The following is a 26,513-nucleotide window of genomic DNA, read 5'->3' as shown; positions in this document are numbered from 1 at the left end:
ATACCGTAGTTAACTTATTTCTAAATTTACTTTAGAAATACTCATATATGGATATGTAGATGATCAATTTAATGACTTGTGAGGTGACTGACAGGAATTTCTTTCTTTCTTTTTTTTTTTCAGACCAGGTCTGTCTCTATCACCTAGGCTGGAATGCAGAGGTGCTATATTGGCTCACTGCAACTTCTGCCTCCTGGACTCAAGCCATCTGCCCACCTCAGTTTCCAGAGTAGCTGGCACTAAGGGCACATACCACCATTCCTGGCTATTTACATAGTTTGTAGGAATGGGGTTTTGCTATATTTCTCAGGTAGGTCTTGAGCTCCTGAGGTCAAGTGATCCACCTACCTCAGCCCCCAAAACTGCTGGGATTACAGGTGTGCACCACCACGCCCATACCGAAAGGCTTTTCTTAGGCTACAACAACTCATTAGCTAATGTTTTCCTTCAAAAATAAAACAAATAACACAAAGGAAAACAAATAAAGCCTCTTTTTTTCTAATTATGTGAAAATAGCTCAAGAAATTGAGCAAATAATGGAATTTTTCATGATTGTGAAGAAATGTACACCATTGAAAAACATGTAAGTAAATTATTATTCATAATCTGTGGTATCCCATAAAAGTGCACAATAGCTAATGGCAAGATAACCTGTTCTTCCCCTATTTTCATTTATTTCCTTTAGAAAACTTCTTTGATTTTCAAAAGTATGGCCACAAGGACAAAAATGTGGCTGCCTAATTTATCAGCAAGTATTTGATTTTCCCATTTTAACACATGATAATCATTATTATTGAAGATCACTTCTTTACTCAATATGTATTTATTGTGAGTATGCTCTGGGGAAGACATTGTTATTTATCATATAAGGCACAAAGAACGTAAAAGAACAAAATTGTCCCAGTTCTCTTAGATAAAACTTTAAAATGAACACAAACAAACAAACAAACAAAAATCTCACCATTCCTAAAGGCAATAAATTCTAGGACATCATTAATCCAAGGTGTTGCAAGTTGAGTATGTCATTTAAACAAACCTAGACATATTGTACTATTTGCAAGTAAATTTACATATATGCATGTATGTGTATGTGTGTGTATATATGTGTGTGTGTGTTTGTATAAATGTATATACACATGCATATACATTTACATATACATACATATTTGGAAGTGATTCTAGGTAATTTTATAGTTATTTCAGATATTTCTTATATCTACCTTTTATATTGGGCATTTTAATGAGATATTTCAGGCATAATGTTTTCTTCTGGATCAATTTGGGTAATTTTAAAGTTCAGCTCCTTCACCCTGGATGAAGCCAGGGAGCTCTCAACATCTTTACTTGAAGAGATAGGATACATATATTAAAAACAAGTACTTGGGCCAATTAGAACATTATGGAGTTAGAAGAAAGGCAGCTAAATTTTTTAAAATGAGGTATGTTTCTTCTGATTTTTATATGCACTATTCGAATGCAAAAAGTAACCTTTTTTTGGATGAAAATCTGAGTGATATGGTGTATCAAGAATTTTTGGTACTATTGCATGATTAAACTTTGCACCTAATTTAAAATGCTGGTTATCTGCATGTTGTCAAAAGGACTTTTTTTGTGAGTTAAGACAGATTGATCGAAAAGTCATCCTAACTCTAAGGAGCACCTGGAAAAATAAACAGTCAGGACTTCAAGAAACTATCTGTTTACGGAAACTTGGTAACTGACAAAGAATGAATAAAGTCCTTCCTCTGTTTTCATAACAGAAATAAGAATAATTGAGGACTGACCTATATTTGCTAATAGTAAGCATATCCAAAATACGATAGTAACAACCAACAAAAAAACTCACTCATATTTTTCCAGGACCTAGGAAGATTCCTGTTTTGGCCCTTCAACTGCCTGCAGTTATTACTCCTGAAAAATTTTCTACCTGACCCCAGATTTAGATAGGAAGATATTATGAAGAACTGAGAAAAAAGATAGAAAATATTGATCTATGGATCTCTATCTCTGTCTCCTTTATCTCTCCCTGTTTGAATGTGTATGTGTGGTCAGTCCCTCCTCAGTAATAGGTGAACACTATTTTCAAATTTAAACTTTGAGCAATTGATGTTAGGTTTCTCTTTTATCTTTTCTTTTTGTTTGCAATTAATGTTAAGATATATAGCTCAGTGAGTGACTATTACAAAGCATAAAATAAGGTCACAGTCTGTCTTGTTCAACATTGTGTGTCTGGAGTTGAGAGGTTCCACAATGTAATATTTTTGATATTCTTTCAATGAGATGTACTAGTAACATAGTACTAAGAGATTATAAAAAGAATTAGATATTTTCCATAAAGAAAAGGGACTGGGTCGGGTACGGTGGCTCATGCCTGTAATCCCAGAACTTTGGGAGGCCGAGGTGGGTGGATCACGAGGTCAAGAGATCGAGACCATCCTGGTCAACATGGTGAAACCCCGTCTCTACTAAAAATACAAAAAATTAGCTGGGCACGGTGGTGCGTGCCTGTAATCCCAGCTACTCGGGAGGCTGAGGCAGGAGAATTGCCTGAACCCAGGAGGCAGAGGTTGCGGTGAGCCGAGATCGCACCATTGCACCCCAGCCTGGGTAACAAGAGTGAAACTCCGTCTCAAAAAAAAAAAAAAGAAAAGGGACTAAAGATTTCACCAAAATGTACTGAAGCAAAGTAAAAGTTACTTAGTCCATGGCCATCTTGTAATACCCATGATTATATCTGCAATCAGAAAGTTGGCTGTCTAGCAAATTATGTATGATTCTCACTTTGTAAGGTGAATTGTCTCATTTTTAAAATCAATGTTTCTGTTGACTTTAGAGCACAAGATAAAAACATGACTTTGTGATTATTAAAGATAGCATAAGAATCATGTAGACACCAATTTCTAAAGATTCCATGTTCATATTGGGAAGAATACCCATTAGTGCCTTTTGTATAAACCAGACCTAGTTAAATACCTGTTACTCCAGCCAAGCAACTGTTAGGACCCTTTTTCATTCTCAAATGTGTCCTAATGTGGATAATAAATTAGTAAAGTACGTACACGTACAGGATACAGCATTAGCAGGGGCTATTCCTGTCTGAGTTAGATATGGGACAGCAAAATGTTATCAGACAAGATCTCATTTGTGAAAGTTTGCTGTTTCCCTAAGTAGTTGACAAATGGATCTCCCACATGTGCCACCAATGTCAAAGTAAATGCAGAATTTTAACTAACAAATGTTAGATGCATTTTTTCTGAGATACGGAACCAACCAATCATCTTGCTGTCTTTGTTTTTTTCTGATCTACACTCAATCTACTTTTATCAGTTATTCAGATGACTCTGAAACTCAATTAAGACTAAAAATGACTACTAAGAATAAATCTAGATTGACTTCTTTGTGTATTTTATATACATTTTTTGGAGAGAACCTATCACCATATTTACATTTAAATGTGTGTGTTCAGTTAGAGAACTGCTTTCATCATTTTCAGCTAGCAAGTTTACTTCGGTGTTACAAATAAATATTCTTAAAACCTTTGTGGATTTGTTTTCTGTTGCTACTGTAACAAAACAATACAAAAGTAGTGGCATAAAGCAACATTTATTCTCTAACTTTTCTGGAGGTCAGAAATCTGGAATCAGTCTCAGTGATCTAAAGTCAAGGTCACAACAAGACTGGCTTCTTCTGGAGGTTCTGAGGAGGAAATCTGTTTCTTTATCTTTGTTTTTTCAACTTCTATTGATAGCCTATATTATTTGACTTGAGTTCCTTCTTTCAACTTTAAAAAATAACACTCCAGTCTCTGCTTTGCTATCATATCACCTTCTCTGTCTCTGTATGCAACTTTTTAATAAGGACCTTTTTGATTATATCAGGCCTCAACTGATAATCGGGATAATCTCTTCATCTCAAGATAGTTATCTTCAATATATCTGCAAAGTACTTTTTGCCATGTTAGATAACATCCATATGTTATAAGGATTAGGACACAGTGGAAAATTTGGGTACTATTATTCAGCTCTGCATACGCTGGATGCTTAGAAACTGTTGAAGAAAGTTTATATTATGGTTTATTTTCCAAATAGTTGTGAAACTCCTTCTAAAGTAACAAGCCTTAGAATATGTACAGATAGTATGGCTCTAAAACCTATTAATAAGCATGTTGGTAGAAAAGCTGCTATTTTAAGGATCCAAAACATAATATGAGTTAGATTGACATAAATAACCCCACTTAATTTTGGTTTTCTTTCACAAATGATTTCGTCTTAACCATAGCAGGAAAATTTTTAAATAACAAAACTTGTTGAAACAAGTATTTTTCCAATTATTTTTCCTGTCTCACACTAGTAAAAACATAGTGACATCCTCAGTTTCTCTGAGATATTTAAAATATTTATGTCTTTTTAAATATGAATGTTTAAACTATTCACAAGCATTGCACTAATTTGAATGAATTAATCTGTCACTTCTTATATTTAAGTTGTTTTAATTTATCACTTACAAAAGTTCTGCTGAAAACAAGATAAAAGATAAATTTGCAACTCCTTTGGTGCTTGCTCTTATAAATGGATAATAGTATAAAAATCAAGTTTAAAAGCGTGAGAGAAGTTTATGAGTTCATTATTAGAGGTCTCCCTTAAATATGTCCTACTATTTGCTAGTACTAATTATTATAGCCAATCAAAAGAAAGCATGTAAAATTATAAAGTATTTCTCATTGTAAATCAGTTAACTTATATGTCCTGCATGTAGAGATAACATTGGCATAGCACTAATTCCTGAGGATTTCTGTATTAGTCCATTCTCATGCTGCTAATAAAGGCATACTCAAGACTGGGTAATTTATAAAGGATAGAGGTTCAATTGACTCACAGTTCAGCATGGCTGGGGAAGCCTCAGGAAACTTAAAATCATGGTGAAAGGGGAAGCAAACATATCCTTCTTCACGTGGCAGCAGGAAGGAGAAGTGCCGAACGAAAGGGAAAAAAAGTCCCTTAAAATAACCATCAGATCTCGTGAGAACTCACTCAGTATCACAGGAACAGCAGTTTGGGGGTAACCACTCCCATGATTCAATTACCTCCTACTGGATCCCTCCCACAATACATAGGATAATGGGAACTACAATTCAAGATGAGATTTGAGTAGGAACACAGCAAAAACATGTCAATTTTTATTTTTGTCCTAGATCTGTTAAGATACTGGTAAATTTCCTGTACATCAAATGTTTCACACATAATGGAAGTTATGTGGTAACTTTGATTTCTATTAATCTTTCTCAGTTGAAGACATCTGAAGCTTTATTATTGTTTGATGCCTAGGAAAGGGCAAGCCAAAAAGACTCAAATACTATTTAAGTTTGACCAAAAATAAAGTTTCTACCACTTTGAATGACTAACAATTTTATGACAATAAAACCATTTGAAAATGATTTAAACATGAATCCTTTGGAAGATACTTTTTATGCTCTTTGGAAAAATTCTTCCAAGTAAAAACACATTGCTGTTTGCTTATTTAAAATATGATAGTGATTTAAATGATTAAAATATGTCATAGAACTAAAAAAACAGTAACACAAGCACATGAAATATATTTGAAAATGAACAGCTAGCTTAAGGATGCTGCTCTCTTTCAGATAGTACTTTAAGCACAAGCCTACTTCCCTCCCAAGAGTCAGGACAAGAGCAGAATAAACTACTCAATTAATGAAGTTGCTTCAGAGGGCCATTGAGAAATATGTCCATGAAAAGAGAGAGAAGAGAGGAGATGTAAGACAAAGATGAGGATGTGAATGAGATAGATCATGATCTTATGGTATTGTTGAATCTACATCAGAGCAATTCAGTGGCTCTTTGATTTTGTTATTATTGTGTTATTTTATGCTTAATAAATCTGGGATCCTGCCTCTTCCTCCCTTTTTTCTTAAAAATGAAGCAGGGCAAGCTCTCTGTTATTATCACACAAGTTCATGCCACCTAACAAAACTCCTTCAAACTTTTCACCTAAATGTCTAGTAAGATAAAGAGAGGAAAAAAGAATCAAGCAAATTGAATGTAAGTGAGCTTTTCAAAGGGAGGAACTGAAAATCAGAGTTTGTGACCAAGCAGTATATATATTTCTCATTTTGAACCAAAAGTGCTTAGTCTGTTCCAAAAAAGCAAGAAAAATAACAAGAAAACAATTTGTCTTAACCAATTATGTCTGCCTAACTCTCAAATGCAATGCCCACATGAATCAGAAAAAGATTTCTCAATCTGGAATCTATCTCATGTTATTATGGGTATGCTAGTCTGAAACAGACTTTCTTTTGTAAGTCTGGGTTTCTCTAACTTTCATTAAGTTTATATGCATTTGATCTTTCCATTTGTCTTAGTATTTTCCACTTTCTGCAAACTAAACTTTCTCTAAGGCAGAATTTTTCAACCACAACAATATTGGCATTTTGGACTCCATATTGCTTTGTTGTAGAAAGCACTCCTGTGCATTGCAGGATGCTTAGCAGCAATCTTGGCCTCTATAACCACATGCTAGGAGCAGCCCCGATCTCTACTTGTGACAACCAAATATATCTCTAGACATTGCCACATATTACTTAGGTGGCAAAATCACACTTGGTTCCTACAGATATTATCCTGTTTCTGACTATAACTATGATTTTTCAAAGATATCTGTGACTCTCAGCACAAATTATGGCACTGAGAACCCAGTCCCTAAGGCTGAAGAAAGTGTCTCCGAAGACTGATAAAGAATGAATATATTGATGTGTTCATTTGGTTTGTGGTATAATCAGAAGGTGTCTTTGGCTGATTAAAATGTGATTGGTAAGCTGATAGATGGTCTCGGTATTTTGTTTAATTCAGGCTTTAGTAGATCTTCATAGCATGAATTTCAGATTTTGCAAATTTGTGTACATTTTTTTACTAATATTTTGAGTGTCATAACATACTTAGCTTACCCAGTGCTGCTTCTTTCTTTCTTTCTTTCTCTTTCTTAGTAGTTTGGATTACAGGCCTGGCTATAATGTTTCTTTGCTTGACTAATTTTGTATATCTTTACATAAAAACATAATGCAAGTGATTTTTATGCATCACTAATTTTTCCCACCTTTTATCAAATGCATCTTTTCCCATATTCTATATATTGCTATAAAATGTAATCTGGTTTTTTAGGCTTGATCAAATTTTCTCTGACTATCCCATTACTAAGAGAGAGTTCTCCTGGTCAGTTCTGTGCTCTTCCTCTAAGGGAGTCCCTCCAAATAGGGTTCCTCTAACTACATTACACATATATTACCTTTGGGCAATTTTTCTGCCTTCCCTGGAAGAAGGCTAGTACCATACAAAGATACAAGGATATCTTTCTTCATAGAGAATACATTTCAGCCTAATCTGGTCTTCTAGTCAATAAAAAGAATGTATGAAGAACTGTATTGTAAGTTGGGAAGACAGATGGCAATAGTTGTTAAGAAAAAAAAGCACAGAAATTTGAGATGACACATATGGTCTGGAAGAGAGTATGGTTGGCCCTCCTTCTCCATCGGTTCTGCATCCATGGATTCAACCAACCGTGGTTGAAAATATTTTTTAAAACAATTGATGGTGGCCTCCATATGAAACACATATAGACTCCTTTTTTGTCATTATTCCTTTCACAATAGAGTATAACAACTTAGCATTTACTTTGTGTTAGGTATTACAGGTAATCTATATATAACGTAAAGTATATGGGAGGATGTAGACAAGTTATATGCAAACACTATGTCATTTTATATAAGAGACTTGAGCATCTATAAAATATCCAAGTGGGGGTGTCACTAGTACCAACCTTCCACGGATACGTAGGGAGGACTGTATTTAACATTTTAGATTGTGTTTCTATGGAAGAACGAATTGAGAACTTAACATTTGAGAAAATACCTACACAGAATGAAGAAACAGATGAATAATAAACTTGGGTGAATATATGGGTGTAAACGCTCACAAGAAAGGCCTCAAGCAGGAACATGCCTGAGTTCTTATGGGAACTTCCAGGATGACATTGTTGTTATTTTAGAGCAAACTAAGAGAAGTATAATATTGAACCTCTGGTTAAAAGCTTTCCTGGTTTCCCTCCTGCAAAGTTTAATTATGTGAGCCTTAAAATACCTCTCTCTCTCTGTATGTGTGTGTGTGTGTGTGTGTGTGTGTGTGTGTGTGTGTGTGTAGTGGGAGAGGAGGTAAGGGCAAGGAGAGAGGAACAGACAGACAGAATGAGAGAGTAAGTGAAAGAGAGAGAAAGAGAGAGATTATCTTTAGGTTATCATTGTTGCAACTAAAAATTAAACGTTTAATCCTACCCGAATGCAAGTTGTATCATATGGAATTCTAATTCAAGCTTTACTTCTTTCAGTGTGAGTTTACATAAGTTACTCTTGTTGAAGATAATTATAATAAAAACAGAAATGATTTAACTGGAGGATAGAAATAGAAGACAGAAATAAAGCAGATGGTGAAGTTAAACCAGATTAGTTTTAAATTTTGTGTTTTTTTTGTTAGTTCTCTAATGAAGCCTTATAGGAGATTTAAAAAATAAGATAAAACATAAACTGAACCCTTATAGATGCATCCCTGAGCCAGTTGTAAAAGAAGAGAACCAAAGGAGCTTTATATAAAGCTCTAATGGCATTTTCTTTGACGGTATTACAAACAATACTCAATAATTTTAAGACATAACATTAGGAAGTAATACGGTATTTGAATAGACACAAACCAGAAATTGCAGTTCTGACTATATGTATTATCCATTAAAATGAAAATTAATTTGTCAGTAAATTACTGAAACTCCAAGGGAAAGAATGCCTAAATCATTGCTGTAAGGCAAAATAAATAGTATTTAATTGCATATTACCTGTATTTTACAACTACAATGTACATAATATCAAATATATTTTTAAATTTATTGGATGCCATTTATTTATATAAACATGAAAATAACTAGTAAATTTTTTGTTTTTTGTTTTTTTGCCATGAGCTCTTAATCTCATCAACAGTTTATTCTTATGTGATGGTGATTAGAAACCTAACACTCTCAATTGTGAAGAAACAATTGTTTTATCATTGAGACCATTTATATTATTAATATCAGGAACGCAATTGACATTGTGAATGTGCTTGATTAGATATTACTCATCACAATTTCAATGAGAAAGTTCGCCATTCTTATGCCACTTCAATTATAAATAAAATGAATTGAAAATAGAGAAATTTAACTCATAATGAAGAGCATGACTCAGAATTAATAAGGTTCTGACCTACAGGGTTTTTTTTCCCTCCTCATATTTTCCAGCCTATTTTATTAATATCAGCTTCCTAATCTTAATGTTACTATGAGGAATGCTTTATTCTTCATAGAACTTTGATTAAATGCATATTAAAAAAGAAACATATTTTTGTTCTCATTATAATTTTACTCTAATCCCATTAATACCAGTAAACCACTGTCAAGTTTGTTGGTTTATTTTCTTCTAGCTTATTTCAGACACATCTTCATAAATACAAATATCATCCTGGCCCCACTGGCCACAAAAACTCTGATTAAACTTGGTCTTATGTTAAATCCTCATACTAACAGAGCCGCTTTGTGAATTCCAAATCCATTCTTCCCCATGTTTCTCTTGGGACTCTTGCTTTGGTGTCCCTGTCTGTTTCAATTCATCCCTGTGCCAGGTAGGTCACAGACTTTAGTTATTTCAATGTTTCCATCAAATCAAATGAAATATACTAAGAAAACTTTATATTAAATGCTGAATAAGAATGGGGATGGATGACCTCAAAACCCACATCACCTTTGCTACCTAAATGGCTCCCCTCCCTTACACTTTCTGCTGCTTGGGAAAGGCTCTACTCCTGATATTTAATATTTCCTAGTGCCAATAACACTCTGGGAAGTAAAATCAATTTCTAAGGGAACCATCCTGGAATGACTTCTAAGCTTTTCAGCAACTCAGAAAATACATAAAAATTATTTTGTTATAAGTAGATACTTACAAATATCTAAAATCAAATAATGGCATGATAGAGCCATTTTTTCACAGAACATTTTAACTTGAGCATTTTCAATGTGATTAATAAGCTTCAAAAACAAGGCCAAATGGATTCATCTTCTATTATACGGATACATTATGATTTTTACTATTCTTATCATTTAATTAGGTTAATTTTCCTTTATAATACATATTATGTTGAGTATTTTGTATGCATGTTTTATATCATATTTTAAATTTACTTTAGAAATTTTTAGATATTGAATTATTGTAGGCTGAAAAATTTCAAGCACATACTGTTAAATTGCCATTTAGTGGGTTTATTACAACTCATATTTTTCCTAGATACATGTGAACATGTTGTCTCAATTTTCCTATGTGATGCAGAAATACAAACTGTGTATATTTTTATGTTCTGTGATATAAAAATATAAAATCATGTCTTCTTATTGCTTTAAATAATATTTCATTAATTTTTAGACAGTTTGGATTACCAATTGTGGCAGGATAACTGAATAGGAACAGCTCCCATCTGCAGCTCCCAGTGAGACCAATTCAGAAGGTGGGGGTGATTTCTGCATTTCCAACTGAAGTAACCTCATTGAGGTTAATCTCATTGAGACTGGTTCGGCAGTGGGTGCAGCCCATGGAGAGCAAGCAGAAACAGGGTAGGGTGTTGCCTCACCTTAGAAGTGCAAGGGATCGGGGACCTCCCTCTTCTAGCCAAGGGAAGCAGTGAGGGCCTATGCCATGTGGGACTGGGCTATCCTGCCCAGATACTATACTGTTCCCATGGTTTTTGCAATCTGCAGACCAGGAGATTCCCTATGTGTCTACAATACCAGGGCCCTGGGTTTCAAGCACAAAACTGGGTGGCTGTTTGGGTAGGCATGAGCTAGCTGCAGAGGTGTTTTTTTTTTTTTCTGTACCCCAGTGGTGCCTGGAACCCCAGTGAGAGAGAACTGTTCACTCCTCTGGAAAGGGGACTGAAGCCGTGGAGCCAAGTGGTGTCACTGAGCCGGTACCACTCCCAGGAAGCCCATCAAGCTAAGAATCACTGGATTGAAATTCTCGCTGCCAGCATAGCAGTCTGAAGTCAACCTGGGACCATCAAGCTTGGTGGGGGGAGGGGCATCTGCCATTAATGAGGCTTGAGAGGGGGCTTTCCCCTGACCCTGCTAATGACTGGGCAGAACCCATCACAACACGGCAAAGCAGCTGTAGGCAGACTGCCTCACTAGAGTCCACTTGACTGGGTAGGGTATCTCTGAAAGAAAGGCAGCCATCCAAGTCAGGGGATTATAAAAAAACTACCATCTCCCAGAGACAGAGCACTTGGAAGAAGGGGCGGCTATGCACTTAAGTGTTCCTGCCTGCCAGCTCTGAAGAGAGCAGCAGATCCTGACAAGGAGGGTTCTCTCAGCACAGTGCTTGAGCTCTGCTAAGCAACAGACTGCCTCTTCAAGTGGGTCTCTGGCCCCCATGCCTCCTGACTGGGAGAGAGGTCCCAACAGGGGTCAACAGACACCTTATATGGGAGAGCTCCAGCTGATATCAGGCTGGTGCCCTGCTGGGAAGAAGCTTTCAGAGCAAGGAGCAGGCAGCAATAGTTAATGTTCTACAGCCTCCACTGGTGATATCCAGGCAAATATGGTCTGGAGAGAACCTGCAGCAAACTGTAGCAGAACTGCAGAATAGAGCCCTGACTGTTAGAAGAAAAATCAACAAACAAAAAGCAATAACATAAACATCAACAAAAAGGACTCCCATGCACAGAAACCCCATCCAAAGGTCATCAGCCTCAAAGATCAAATGTAGGTAACTCCACGAAGATGAGGAAAAAACAGCGCAAAAACATAAAAATTCCAAAAACCAGGGTTCCTCTTCTCCACAAACTGATCAGAGAATGAGTTTGATGAACTGACAGAATTAGGTTTCAGAAAGTAATAAGAAACTCCTCTGAACTAGAGAAGCATGTTCTAACCCAATGCAAGGAAGAAAAAAACCTAGACTAAATGTTACAGGAACTGCTAACTAAAATAACCAGTTTAGAGAAGAACATAAATGACCTGATGGAGCTGAAAAACACAGCATGAAAACTTTGTGAAGTATATACATGTATCAATAGGACTATGTGAGAAGACCAAAGTCACAATTGATTGGGGTCCCTGAAAGTCACAGGGAGAATGGAACCACGTTGGAAAACACACTTCAGGATATGATCCAGAAGAACCTCCCCAACCTATCAAGACAGGCCAATATTCAAATTCAGGAAATAAAGAGAACACCACTAAGATACTCCTTGAGAAGGGCAACCCAAGACACATAATCATCAGATTCCCCATGGTTAAAACGAAGAAAAGAAAGGTCAAAGGCAGCCAGAGAGAAAGTTCAGGTTACCTACAAAGGGAAGCCCATCCAAATAACAACAAATCTATCTACAGAAATCCTACAAGTCAGGAAAAAGTGGTGCCCAATATTCAACATTATTAATGAAAAAAATTTTCAACCCAGAATTTCATATCCAGCCAAACTAAGTTTCATAAGTGAAGGAGAAATAAAATCCTTTACAGATAAGAAAATGCTGAGGGGTTTTGTCACCACCAGGCCTGCCTTACAAGAGGTCCTTAAGGAAGGACTAAATATAGAAAGGAAAAACCGATATTAGCCACAGCAAAAACATACTAAAATATAAAGACAAATGACATGAGGAATGAGGAAACTGCATCAACTAATATGCAAAATAACTAGCTAGATCACAGACAGGATCCAATTTGTACATACCACTAGTAACCTTATATGTAAATGGGCTAAATGCCCCAATTCAAAGACACAGACTGGCAAATTGGATAGAGTCAAGACACATCAGTGTGCTGTATTCAGGAGACACATATAGGCTCAAAATAAAGAGATGGAGGAATATTTACCAACAAATGGAAAGCAAAAAGCAAACAAAAAAGGTAGGGGTTGCAATTCTAGTCTCTGATAAAACAGACATTAAACCAACAAAGATCAAAAGAGACAAAGAAGGGCATTACATAATGGTAAAAGGATCAATGCAACAAGAAGAGCTAATGATCCTAAATATATATGCACCCAATACAGGAGCACCCAGATACATAAAGCAAGTTCATAGAGACCTACAAAGAGACTTAGACTCCTACACAATAATAGTGGGAAACTTTAACACCCCACTGTCAATATTAGACAGATCGACAATACAGAAAATTAAAAAGGATATTCAGGACTTAAACTCAGCTCTGAACCAAGTAGACCTAATAGACATCTACAGAACTCTCTAATCCAAATCAACAGAATACACATTTTTCTCAGTGCCACATAATACTTACTCTAAAATCAACCACATAATTGGAAAAAAACACTCCTCAGCAAATGCAAAAGAATGGAAATCATAACAAACATCCTCTCAGACCACAATGCAAAAAAAAACTGGAACTCAGGATTAAGAAACTTACTTAAAACCACACAACTACATGGAAACTGAACAATCTGCCACCGAATGGCTACTGGCTAAGTAACAAAAATAAGGCAGAAGTAACTAATATCTTTGAAACCAATGAAAACAAACACACAATGCACCAGAATCTCTGGAACACAGCTAAGTCAGTGTATAGAGGGAAATTTATAGCACTAACTGTCCACATCAAAAAGTGAGAATGATATAAAAATAAGACCCTAACATCACAATTAAAAGAAATAGAGAAGTAAGAGCAAACACATTCAAAAGCTAGCAGAAGACAAGAAATAACTAAGATCAAAGCAGAACTGAAGGAGATAGAGACATGAAAAACACTTAAAAAAAATGAATCCAGGAGCTGGTTTTTTTGAAATGATCCACAAAATAGACTGCTAGCCACACTAATAAAGAAGATATGATAGAAGAATCTAATAGACACAATAAAAAATGATAACAGGGATATCACCACTGATGTCACAAAATATGCCAACAGAGAATACTATAAACACCTCTATGCAAATAAATCAGAAAATCTAGAATAAATAGATAAATTCCTGTAGACATACACCCTCCCAGGAGGAATGGAATCCCTAAACTAAATCAGGAACAAGATGAATCCCTGAATACACCAATAACAAGTTCTGAAATTGAGGCAGTAATTAATAGCATACCAACAAAAAAACGGCAAGGACCAGACAAATTCATAGCTGAATTCTACCAGAAGTACAAAGATGAGCTTGGACCATTCCTTCTAAAACTATTACAAACAAAAGAATAGAGGGATTCCTCCTGAATTCATTTTATGAGGCCAGCATCATCCTTATTCCAAAACCTGGCAGAGACACAACAAGAAAAGAAAATTTCAGGCCAATATCCCTAATGAACTTCAATGTGAAAATCCCCAGTAAAATACTGGCAAAACAAATCCAGCAGCACAGTTAAAACCTTCTTCACCACAATCTAGTCGGCCTCATCAATGGGATGTAAGGATATTTCAACATATGTAAATCAATAAACATAATCCATCACATAAAAAGAACCAGTGACAAAAACCACATGATTATATGAATAGATGCAGGAAAGGCCTTCGATAAAATTCACCACTTCATGATAAAAACTCTCAATAAACTAGATACTGACTGAACATATCTCAAATAATAAGAGCTATTTACGACAAACACATAGCCAATATCATACTGAATGAGCAAAAGCTGGACGCATTCCCTCTGAAAACTGGCACGACACAAGGGTGCCCCCTCTCACGAATCCTATTCAACACAGTATTGGAAGTTCTGGCCAGGACAATCAGGCAGGAGAAAAAAATGAAGTGCATTCAAACAGGAAGAGAGGAAGTCGAATTGTGTCTGTTTACAGAGGACATGATAGTATATTTAGAAAACCACATCATCTCAGCCCCAAAACTCCTTAAGCTGATAAGCAATTTCAGCAAAGTCTCAGGACACAATATCAATGTCTAAAACTCACAAGCTTCCTATACACCACTAATAGACAAGCAGATAGCCAAATCATGAGTGAGCACCCACTCAGAATTACTACAAAGAGAATAAAATGCCTAGGAATACAACTTAAAAGGGACATGAAGGACCTTTTCCAGGAGAACTACAAACCTCTGCTCAAGGAAATAAGGGAGGACACAAATGGAAAAACATCCCATGTTCATGGATAGGATGAAATATCATGAAAATGACCATTATGCTCAAAGTAATTTATATATTCAGTGCTATTCCCATCAAGCTACCATTGACTTTCTTCATTGTAAGGGTTCAGTCAGGGCGGTAGGAAGAGTTGTAAGAGAAATTATAAAGAAAGTTAGAGAAAATAGTCACAGATCTTCTTGGAAGGCCAGAAGGTTTTGTAAAGCTTCAGGATCAAATTAAGCTTCAGGATAGTACGACTACCCAGCCAGCTCTTTCACTGGAGATTTGTGCCTGAGTGAACTGTGAATTTATTCATCTGTCATTGGGTCAAAGTCTGCCTGTCAGATACAGAGAGTGGTGCCCTATGTGAGGAGACTCGTCAGTGGTGCCCTCTCTGGGACATTGTTGTAACAGATCATGACAGAACCTCCAAAATAAAGAAAATGTGACTTCATAGTTGTTAAGTCATTGGAGCCTGCTTGCGACATCAAAGATCGGAGACATTTTTCAGGCTAGTGTTTTATCAAGAGACAACAGTTATCAGCTCAACAAATAAAAGTATTGAAACAGCTGCTTAAAGCTAGCAGAGCCTCAGTTCCACAGACTGAATCAAGGGACCTAATGCAAAGCGTTGTTTCCTAAAGCTAATGGTTCCCAGCAGAAGGCACGCTAGACATAGAGCTCTGGGAATAAGTGGGAAGTACTCTCAAGCAAAATTATGCATGAGGGCAACAGGTCCCAGTATCATCTCTAATGCTATGGGCTTTAATAAGGGAGGCTGTGATCCTGTTTTCACAAAAGAGCCTAAAAATGGGACGGAGGAAGAACTGTCACATACTTTACCACCCATGAATCCCTCAGCCTTGCTATCACTGGGCCAAAATAAGAAAGAGAAAATGGAGGTTTTGCCTGAGCTGCCTCCTCCAATAAATAGGAAAAATGACAAGGGAGGCACTCCAGCTATGGGACCTTGCCTTAAGCAAGCGGCATTAGAAGGGGAGCTCTTAGCCTGCCCAGTAATGCAAGATCAACAAGGCAATCAGGTGTACACTTATAAAAAGATAAGCAAAAAGACATTAGAGGCCAACACCATTAGGCCAAGCGGGCAATTGGTGGAAGAAAACGCGTGGCAGCAGGGAAGCTTGCGGCACCCCAGGCCGATAGGAACTGCCCATGCCTGTAGCAGACTGCTGACAGCAGCCTGCCAGCAGTGGGTGGGGGGAGTGTCAGCACAGAAAAAAGGCCACGTCTAGGTGAATGCAAGGTGGCTGTCACCCCAGGACCCACACTGCTAGTCTCTGGCTTCACAGGTGGCTGATGGTGAAATTTCGTATATTTCTTGCAGAGAAGCAACATGCCAGCTTATAGTTCTCTGCTAAGATTTAAGTAAAATTTAAGAATTTGTAAGACCTTTTTCTGATGATGGCCACTTTTGTTATTCTAACCCTACCACTGACATGAATCTCTGAAAATCCAATTTAAGTAGAATAGTGGCCTCTGAAGGGAGAGAAATTACTGAAAGCCCATGAATTAGTTGACTAGCAATTAAAAACCAGAAATTAGAAGCCTCAACCAGCCCTTGGAACTTGACCATTTTCTTCATTCCTAAAAAGTCTGGCAAATGGAGACTTTTGCATGACTTACAGGCTGTTAATGCTAAATTGCAACCTATGGGAGCACTGCAACTGGGGCTCCCCTCCCCCACAGAAATTCCTCAAGATTGGCCTGTAATAGTTATTGACTTAAAAGACTGTTTTTATACAATTCCCCTAGCAGAACAGGACAGAGAAACATTTGCGCTTACATTATCAGCTATTCATAACGAAAGACCAGCTTGCCAATTTCACTGGAAAGTGCTGCCCCAAGGAATGTTGAACAGTTCTACCATGTGTCAGTATTATGTAGATGAGGCTTTACTTCTCAGTAGAAAGGAATTTCCCAATTGCAAGATTATTCATTTTATAGATGATATTTTACTAGCAGCCCCAGTGGAGCCAGTATATTTAAATTTGTATAACTCTTTCATAAAGAATACAGTTAAGAGGTTTACTTGTAGCACCTGAAAAAGTACAAATGTCTTCTCTTTAGAAATATCTTACATACATACTTCTTGATCAGAAAGGCCTCAAAAGGTTAAGTTAAATACTAGGAACTTACGTACCTTACTAGCACAAAACTTACTTCCCTTGATTTTTAAAATTTACATGATAAATTTCAATCAGCTGTAGAAAGGCATTTTGCTAAAATATCTCAAGATAGAAACAAAAAGATTGGAGAGAGAAATAGAGAGAAAGAATAAGAGAGATGAGAAGAGATAGACATCAGAGAGAAACAGAAAAAGTATGACAAATAAAGAGATAAAGTAAGAAGAAGAGAAAGAAATGTTAAGGACCTTTAGTAAGGAAGGTTATAAAACAAAGTCAGAAAGTTAAGGCATGCCAAAGATTTTCTGTGAAACTCATGAAAAATGTTAAAAATGTTATAGAGGAATTTATGCAGGAGATGTTGTATAATTTTTGCTTTGAAGGTCTAAGCAAGTTTCAAAAATTTAGTTGTAAATGAAATTCTGTGTATAAACATATTAGCTAAAGTTAAAGAAGTATCATCCAGTTTTTCTGTAAAGTAGACATTAAAATAAAGCACAACAAGTTTTTCTTAAACCACTTACCTGCTCTTTAACAAAAATTATGAAAGGTCTCTTAGCATAGGCACTACCCCTAGAATTTCTAATACATCAGCACCAACCTGAAAACTATGTCCTCATCAAAGTATGGAAAGAAGCAAACTTCAGCTGGCTTAGGAAAAATCCTACAGGACAAAACAGGCCCCAGACATCACCTGAGGAATGCTGAAGAAGACAATGCAGGAGGCTGAGTGAATCCTGCTCCAGACACAGACACCATTCCAGATAGTTTGTTCTTTTTTTATTCTCTCATTCTGCCTATAATCGGTACCTGCTACACTCTATCAGGCTCATATCTTAAATCTTCCTTTATTTTGCCCTATCACCTGTGCAAACACCCCCTTACTGGCTTCTAACAAAGCAACTGCTTTGCTAAAAGGAAATAACACACCCCCGGTGGGATTCCTCATTAATGGCATACAGTGAACTGAGATGCCAAGTAACATTATAAATCACATTGGAAAAGAATGTTCCTACTTATACTCGGGATTGTCTTACGTTACTTACTAATTCTAGGATGCAAAGCTGGAATAAGAGCGGTGAATGCCTCACCTGACAAAACTACTGCTGCATACATCTGTAATCTTCAATTAACAACACTCGATGAGGAATTAGAAAAGAGGGAGATGTGCAGGTTCAGGTAGGGTGATAGGAAGAGTTGTAAGAGAAATTATAAAGGAAGTTATAGAAAATAGTCACAGACCTTCTTGAAAGGCTGGAAATTTTTGTAAAACCCTCAGGATAGAATTATGGCTGAAGGCAGCCTAATCCTCTTTGAGCGAGTAGCAAGAGTAAACAACAAAGCAATGTAAGGGAGTTTATCCGAAGAACCTGTTTACTCATGTGGTCCTGTAAACTAACTTTTAATCATTCACAAGCTGGATGGCCTTCTCGCAGGGAGGCTAACCAGATTTATCACCGGCAAATAGTGTTTGCTTTAGACCTGGGAACCTGGCTTTAATTTTTACCCTCTAGTAGTATTGACAAAAAGCCTTTGTAATTTAATATGTGCTGAATAAAGGCCAGCAAGGCCAGTGAGTGTAGGCTGGTACCCATTAACTCCTTCAGGTGAATGTCCTGGACACTCCACCCCATTCTTTCACTGTAAATCTATGTCGGAATGTATTCATCTGCTGTTAGATCGGGGTCTGCTTGTCAGACCCTGACACTTCACAGAACTAGAAAAAACTACTTTAAATACCATATTGAACCAAAAAGAGCCCATATTGCCAAGAAAATCCTAAGCAGAAAGAGCAAAGCTGAAGGCATCATGCTACCTGACTTCAAACTATATTACAAGGCTACAGTAATCAAAACAGCATGGTACTGGTACCAAAACAGATATGTAGACCAATGGAACAGAATAGAGACCTCAAAAATAACACCACACATATACCAGCATCTGATCTTTGACAAACCTGAAAAGCAATGGGGAAAGGATTCATTATTTAATAAATGGTTCTGGGAAAACTGGCTAGCCATATGCAGAAAACAGAAACTAGACCCCTTCCTTACACCTTATACAAAAATTAACTCAAGATGGATTAAAGACTTAAAAGTAAAACCTAAAACCATAAAAACCCTAGATGAAAACCTAGGCAATACAATTGAGGACACAGGCATGGGCAAAGACTTCATGACAAAGACACCAAAAGCAATTGCAACAAAAGCCAAAATTGACAAATAGGATCTAATTAAACTGAAGCGCTTCTTCACAGCAAAATAAACTAACATCAGAGTGAATAGAAAACCTACAGAATGGTAGAAAATTTTTGCAATCTATCTATTTGACAAAGGTCTGATATCTAGAATCTATAAAGAACTTAAACAAATTTACATGAAAAAAAAACAAATGACCTCATCAAAAACTTGGCAATGTAAATCAACAGACACTTCTCAAAAGAAGACATATATGTGGCCAACAAACATGAAAAAAAGCTCATCATCATTGGTCATTAGAGAAATGCATATCAAAACCACAATGATATACTATCTCATGCCAGTTAGAATGGCAATTATCAAAAAGTCTGGAAATAACAGATGCCTGTGAGGATGTGGAGAAATAGGAATGCTTTTACACTGTTGGTGGGAGAGCAAATTAGTTCAACCATTGTAGAAGACAGTGTGGTGATTCCTCAAGAATCTAGAACAAGAAATAAAATTTGACCCAGAAATGCCATTACTGGGTATACACCCACAAGATTTTAAATCATTCTACTACAAAGACACATGCACACATATGTTTACTGCAGCAGTATTTTCAATAGAAGAGGCTTGGAACCAACCCAGACACATATCAATTATAGACTGGAAAAAGAAAATGTGGCACATATACACCATGGAATACTATGCAGCCATAAAAAGAATGAGTTCATGTCCTTTGCCCAGACATGGATGAAGCTGGAAACCATCATCTTCAGCATACCACAGAATAACAGAAAACCAAACATCTCATGTTCTCATTCATAAGTGAGAGTTGAACAATGAGAACACATGGACACAGGGAGGGGAATGTCACACACTGCAGCCTGTTTCGGGGTTGGTGGCAAGGGGAGGGAGAACATTAAGACAAATACATAATGCACACAGGGCTTTAAAACTTAGATGATGGGGTGATAGGTGCAGCAAACCACCATGGCATGTATATACCTATGTAACAAACCTGCATGTTCTGCACATATATCCCAAAACTTAAAGCAAAATAAAATAAAATAAAATAAAATTTAAAAAACTGAGATAATTTGTTTAAAAGATGTATTTATCATTTATTTCCTTTTTATCTAAAAATTATTATATTATATATTTCTAATTCTATTTGCTTTTTCCTTTTAAAGATTAACAATAAAACTCAAATATAGTTTTGCATGAAGAAACAAATACACCCCACTATGAAAGAGGATTTATTAATTTCTTAATTTAAAAAATTTAAAAATCAGAATTTTAAGATTTCTGATTTTATGTCTGATGGTCTACTTTACATAAAAGTAATATAGACATCAACTGATTTTTGGTTAGTATTTCCCTCAATTTATTACATCATTTTGTTCCAATAAAGCTGTTTTATTTCATATTATCTCAGGTGAACAGTACACACCTGGATTATGATTATATTTACTTCTAATGTAAATTTATGTGTGTAATCACTGGTTATTGTTGTCTTTTTAAAAATCTTTTGATGCACAGAAGTGTTCAAACCTAATTAATTTCAATAAACCAATTATTTTTGTGCCCTATCTAACCAGGTTTAGTCTAATGCATAGTCATGAAGGACATCTTCCTTTGTTTTTTTTCCTCCATTTTATTCTCTAGAAGTTTTTTAAATTTCTCTTTTACTCTCGGGTTCATGCTTCATGTCAAGTTAATGATTGTGTAGTTTGAGGTAAGGGGTATAAGCCCACTTTTGTCCATGTGTGTTTTGATAAAAAGCTATTCCTTTGTTCATTAAATTATCTTGGTGTTTTTGTAGGAACTCAACAGAACATCTCCCTGTGGATCTATTTTTGAACTCTCCTTTTTTTTTCTTTTTTTTTTTGTGTGTGTGTGAGTGTGTGTGTGTGTCTGTCTGTGATCTTCTAGTTCATCCTTATGCTATGTATTAGTTAGGGTTCTCCAAAGGGACAGAACTAATAGGGACAGATGCATATAAAAAGGAAAGTTTATTAAGGAGTATTAACTCACATGAGCACAGGGTACCACAATAGGTCATCTGCAAGCTGAGGACCAAGGAAGCCAGTCTGAGTTCCAACGCTGAAGAACTTGGAGGCTGATGTTTGAGAGCAGGAAGCATTCAGCACAGAAGAACGTTGTAGGCTGGGAGGCTAAGTCGGTCTAGCCTATTCATGTTTTTCTGCCTGTTTTATATTCTGGCCACGCTGGCAGCTGATTAGATGGTGGTATCCATCCAGTTTAAGGGTGGGTGTGCCTTCCCCAGCCCACTGAATCAAATATTAATCAACCTCCTTTGGCAACACTCTCACAGACATGCCCAGAATCAATACTTGGCATCCTTCAATCCAATCAAGTTGACACTCAATATTAAGCATCACATGCCAGTACCACATTGCCTTGATACTCTAGCTTGAAAGTAACTCTTGAAATCAGGTGGGCAACATCAATCAGATTTGCTATTATTTTTTGAGTACTTAGCTATTTGAGGTCCTTTAATGTTTCATATCAATTTTATAATTAGCGTGCCTATTTCTACAAAATGTTTGTTAATATCAGTAAGAAAAAAGAACATCATAAAATACTAATTCTTTCATTTCATAAATATGTTATAACTATTTATTGGGCTTATTTAGTTTCTCTCTGTAATCTTTTTTAGTTTTCAGCATAGAGATCTTGCCCACATTTTGTTAAGTGTTTTCTGAAGTGTTATGATAAAATTATAATTATAATTTATTTTGTTTTCATAGTATTAATATTTAGTTTCATGACTTAATTAGTTGCTATATTACAGAAACACTATTGGTTTCTACAAAATTATGTTAAATCCTGAGATTTTGCCAAATTTAACTTGTTAATTTTACTTTTTAATTTTTATAGCTTTCCAGTGAATAGTCGTGAGGTATGCTTATCAAAACCACACTACTTTTATTTATCCTGCCTTCATGTTGTGTTTATTTTTCTTGCCTTATTTGTCAAAAAAAAATTTTTTTTCTGGAAAACAAAGCTTTGCAGAAACACAGAAAGTCCCCTTTGTACTCTCACTGATTTCACTCTCCCATCTATCTCCCTATAGGTTGCCTTTCAAGTAAAGCTGGTGTGGCTAATCCTCAAGTTTATGTTTATACTTTTGATATGTATTTATGTAATTACAGAAATAGGTATATATTCACATTTTATAACTTTAAGTAATATTGCCACACTGTCCATAAAATTTTAAAATTTAATATTGTTATATTTGTAAGTATTAATACAAATAGCTATTGTCTATTCATTGTAACCAGTTTTATAATTCCACTGCATGACTATACCATGATGAATTTATCCATTCTCTTATTTACAAGGTTCAGTTTCAGATTTGGAGTGAAAATCCCTGTGTATGTCTCTTTTGGTATATACCTGATAATTTCCTAATATATACACCTACAGGTAACATTGCGAGGTTGTAGAACATCCCTTACCATGTACAGTACAGACATTTTGTATCTGCAAAGTAATTTCAAACACTACTCACTAAAGAAAGTGTATTTTGTGGACCCTAACAACCATTAGACTGATTTTATTTCTCATCCAGTTAAAGAGCTTAAAGTATCAGTAACTGGGGTTTTATGTACTAAGAGGTATATCACCAGGACTCAATTAGCTTTATACTTACTTTATAATAAAAAAGCCTTCTGGAACATTTATTAATGCCCTCCCAACATAATTCTTATAAGTTAAACCCCTGTTACTATGCTTTACGTAAGTCACATTTAAGTCTATATATAAGGATATATTTCTCTGGCTAAGATTAATAAGAGCATTTGAAATATAGACTGACTGAATCTATTGTATTTTGAAGTGCTAAATTATGTTGCCATGTATTAAATTACTTACTCTGAATCTTCCAATTATATTGAAACACCATTCTTCATTCAGACAGTTGATGCTGAGTAGCCTACAGTGGTCAATTACTTTCTCACAGTTTTTTCCAGTAAATCCTGGCATACAACTGTAAATACATCAGTGTAAATTAGAAAAATTACAATTTAAATATTTTCAGAAAAGTCTATTAACATTATTCCTAGAGAAAAAAGATTTTATTTAAATTATATGATATTATTAATCATTTTTTTCTACATACCTGTGATCTTAACCAAAAAGCTCATATTTATGTATTTGGAAAGAATTACAGTAAACTACATTTTCATTGTATGTTCTTAGTAATCTCTTGGAAATTTAAGAATAAAATCAGCTTTGGCCTAAGCCTATATTTAACAATAATATATATGTTTTGGAAAACTACTGAAATGTGAAGAAAAAAGATGACAAATGAGATTTTTAATGTTTAGTGGAACCATTATATACCGATAATGTGCTAGCGGGAGTTAATGATGACCTCATGAATTTGAGACAGGATAGAATGCTAGTGGTCTATAACTAGACCATGATAATGGTCTAGTTATAGTTGGGCTATTTATAGGACGTCTGTTTGTTGGTATCTTGTCATTTCCACATTTTTTTTCAAACAATCTATATTCCAGTCTACTGTACTTCATTATCTGTGATCTATAAGTTGCTAAAGAACACACACAGGTGTTCTGGCTTCCTTTGCCCTCACTTCTCATTAATTTGTGGGAAACAGTCCTGTACCTTAAATAATATTTTGTAAACTTTCTATTATAAAATAAATGTGGCCCCAAATGTAATAATGTTCTTTCTAATGTAAACACCAAGTATTTTAAAACCAAAATAACACTCATGACTTTAAGATAGTACAAGAAGATTTATTAATGAAGTGGATTTACAATATATTTATAGCTTTAAATCTGTTATAAGAACACAAAATAATTTCATAAAAGGGATCAAAGGCCATGTTGGCACAATTTCACTGAAATAGCATCAGTAAAATGCTTTAGTAATTCACCTTTCCTGTAGTTTGAGGCACACAGCTTTGCATTTTCACCTTGTAGAAATAAATTATTTCTTCATTCATATCACAAATAATCATCCACTTTTTGTAGCACCTACCATATGCCAGCCACTAGGCTAATTACTTTTACACAATTTTCTTATATTCTCATTCAATTTTTACAAGTTGTGAAATATATTTTTATTTATCACTTTTATAAATGAGGAAACATACTCATAGAAATTACATTAGTTGCTTTGGTCATATTACTTACAAATGTTAGAGCTGTTAATAAAATTAAGTCTGGCCTAACTTTAAGTATATTATACTCTGCTATTCCACAGATGAAGACTATTAATATATTCTATTCTATTACACCAGATATTAATACATATTTATTTTACATCTTTCACTCCAAATAGCAACTTAATGAAAGGTAGCATCCCCTCCTATTGAGGATGAGCATGTAGGAACATAAAGAAGAGAAGAGCTTTAGAATATCCTAAAAGTTGATGAGTTTCAATTTTCCCTTTGAGTTGGAAAGGACTGAATTTCCAGTGATGGCTTGTAATTTAAGAGGAGCTTCCAAGTCTTACTGATTAAGAAAAATGACATCCTATCAACTCAGCCAGCTTTCAAGGAAAAAGAAAGTTTTGATAGTAGCCTTGACATTTAAGAAAGTAAAACAGAGAAAACAAAAGGAAAGAAAATACATGAGCACACTTTGAAACAACATGGACCTTTTTAAGAAACATATTTAAAGAAGTACATCAATGTCTTCTGTTGAGATAGTCAGAGAGACTTATAGCTAACAAATTTGAACTACTCTAGATGTCCAGCAGCCATTTTAGTCAGAGGATGATTGTTTTAAATATGGCAGGAGACAAAAGAAATGCCTTTCAGATCACCATGTTTCTAGAATATCCAATTTATAGTAATGATTTTATATAAAATTATTTTGAGACTTCAGGGTAAGGATAGTCTCATGATTGTGATGGAAATATTTAAGGTGTCATTTTAGTGAAAAAATGGGAGGTGATACATAGGAAAGCAGATAGGATCTGTGAAGATACATGAAATGGAAGAAAAAAACATAATGGAAATAAAATATATTAGTGGAAAAGAGGAGACAAGAAAACATACTCCTGTCCTCTTTTACTTTTTTTTTTCCTAAAATGATTCCTTACCACTGACTTAAGTATCTTTCTACTATTAGGTTTCTTTTTGCCAATAAAGCTAATATTCACTAGCTAATTCACTTTACTCTATTTCTTGGACATAGCATTTCAAATTTTGTCCAGTAACCTATGGAATACACACTACTGATTTTAAGTGTAAGGCACTGTTGGGAACACAGCATTAACAGGGTAGGGACAGCAATATCAGAACAAAATTCCATCACCAGCATTTTGGTAAATGTTTTATGTAATACAGAACCACTGTTACTTATACCAGCTATTTATTTTTAAAGTTACATAATTTATAAACTAAAATAAAAATCAGTGTAACAATATTCACTACATTTTAAATGTTTCATAATGTATATTTTCAAAATGTTAAGAAAAGCCCATACTGTTAATATAATTAAAAATTCAATGTTCAATATTTTACTAACAATTAGTAAAAATAATTACTGTATTAAAATAATAAAGTAAAATTTTATAAACTAAAACATTTTAAAAAATAATTTTTTTAAAGAGTTAACTTCAAATTGGAAGTATACTTTTAAAGTTTGGGGCTGAAATAGCTTTTTAAAACTTTATACTATCCTAGTAAATGGAATGGAGATAGTTATAAAGTAACTCCAAATAGTTTTCTCTGCTGTGCTATCTTGAAATACTCTCATCACTTGTTTGAAAACTTGGAAGAGATTTTTGATACTTTTTTTTTTCAGGATATGAACTATTCTATTTGTAGTTTTTATCATTTTTAAGTTGTAATTTTTGTCTTAAAACATTGTACTTCACATTTTTCTCTTTGGCTTCATCATGCATACATGGGGATTCTGAGGCAAAGTTACTTGTATCAATTTCAATGCTGTCATGTACCTATTCCACTACTTGGGGAAAAAAAGCCTTTGAAGTAAATTAAAACTTACTCTTATAATGGAATCT

At 35.2% G+C, this 26,513-nt stretch overlaps 1 protein-coding gene across 1 annotated transcript in view; it reads right to left on the bottom strand.

Annotated features, from left to right (window-relative positions):
- The window catches only part of EYS (eyes shut homolog), a 2,025,572-nt gene that overhangs the window by 1,678,430 nt on the left and 320,629 nt on the right, over positions 1 to 26,513 (bottom strand). The window contains 1 exon segment of the mRNA XM_021676159.2: positions 23,385 to 23,499. Coding sequence (XP_021531834.2) covers positions 23,385 to 23,499 — 115 coding nt within the window.

Source organism: Aotus nancymaae, unplaced genomic scaffold, assembly GCF_030222135.1.
Source record: "Aotus nancymaae isolate 86718 unplaced genomic scaffold, 86718_ANA_hifiasm-v0.15.2.pri h1tg000040l, whole genome shotgun sequence".
In the NCBI taxonomy this organism is placed as follows: domain Eukaryota; kingdom Metazoa; phylum Chordata; class Mammalia; order Primates; family Aotidae; genus Aotus; species Aotus nancymaae.
Note: the sequence above shows the minus strand (reverse complement) of the source record. Positions and strands in the feature narration are given on the sequence as shown.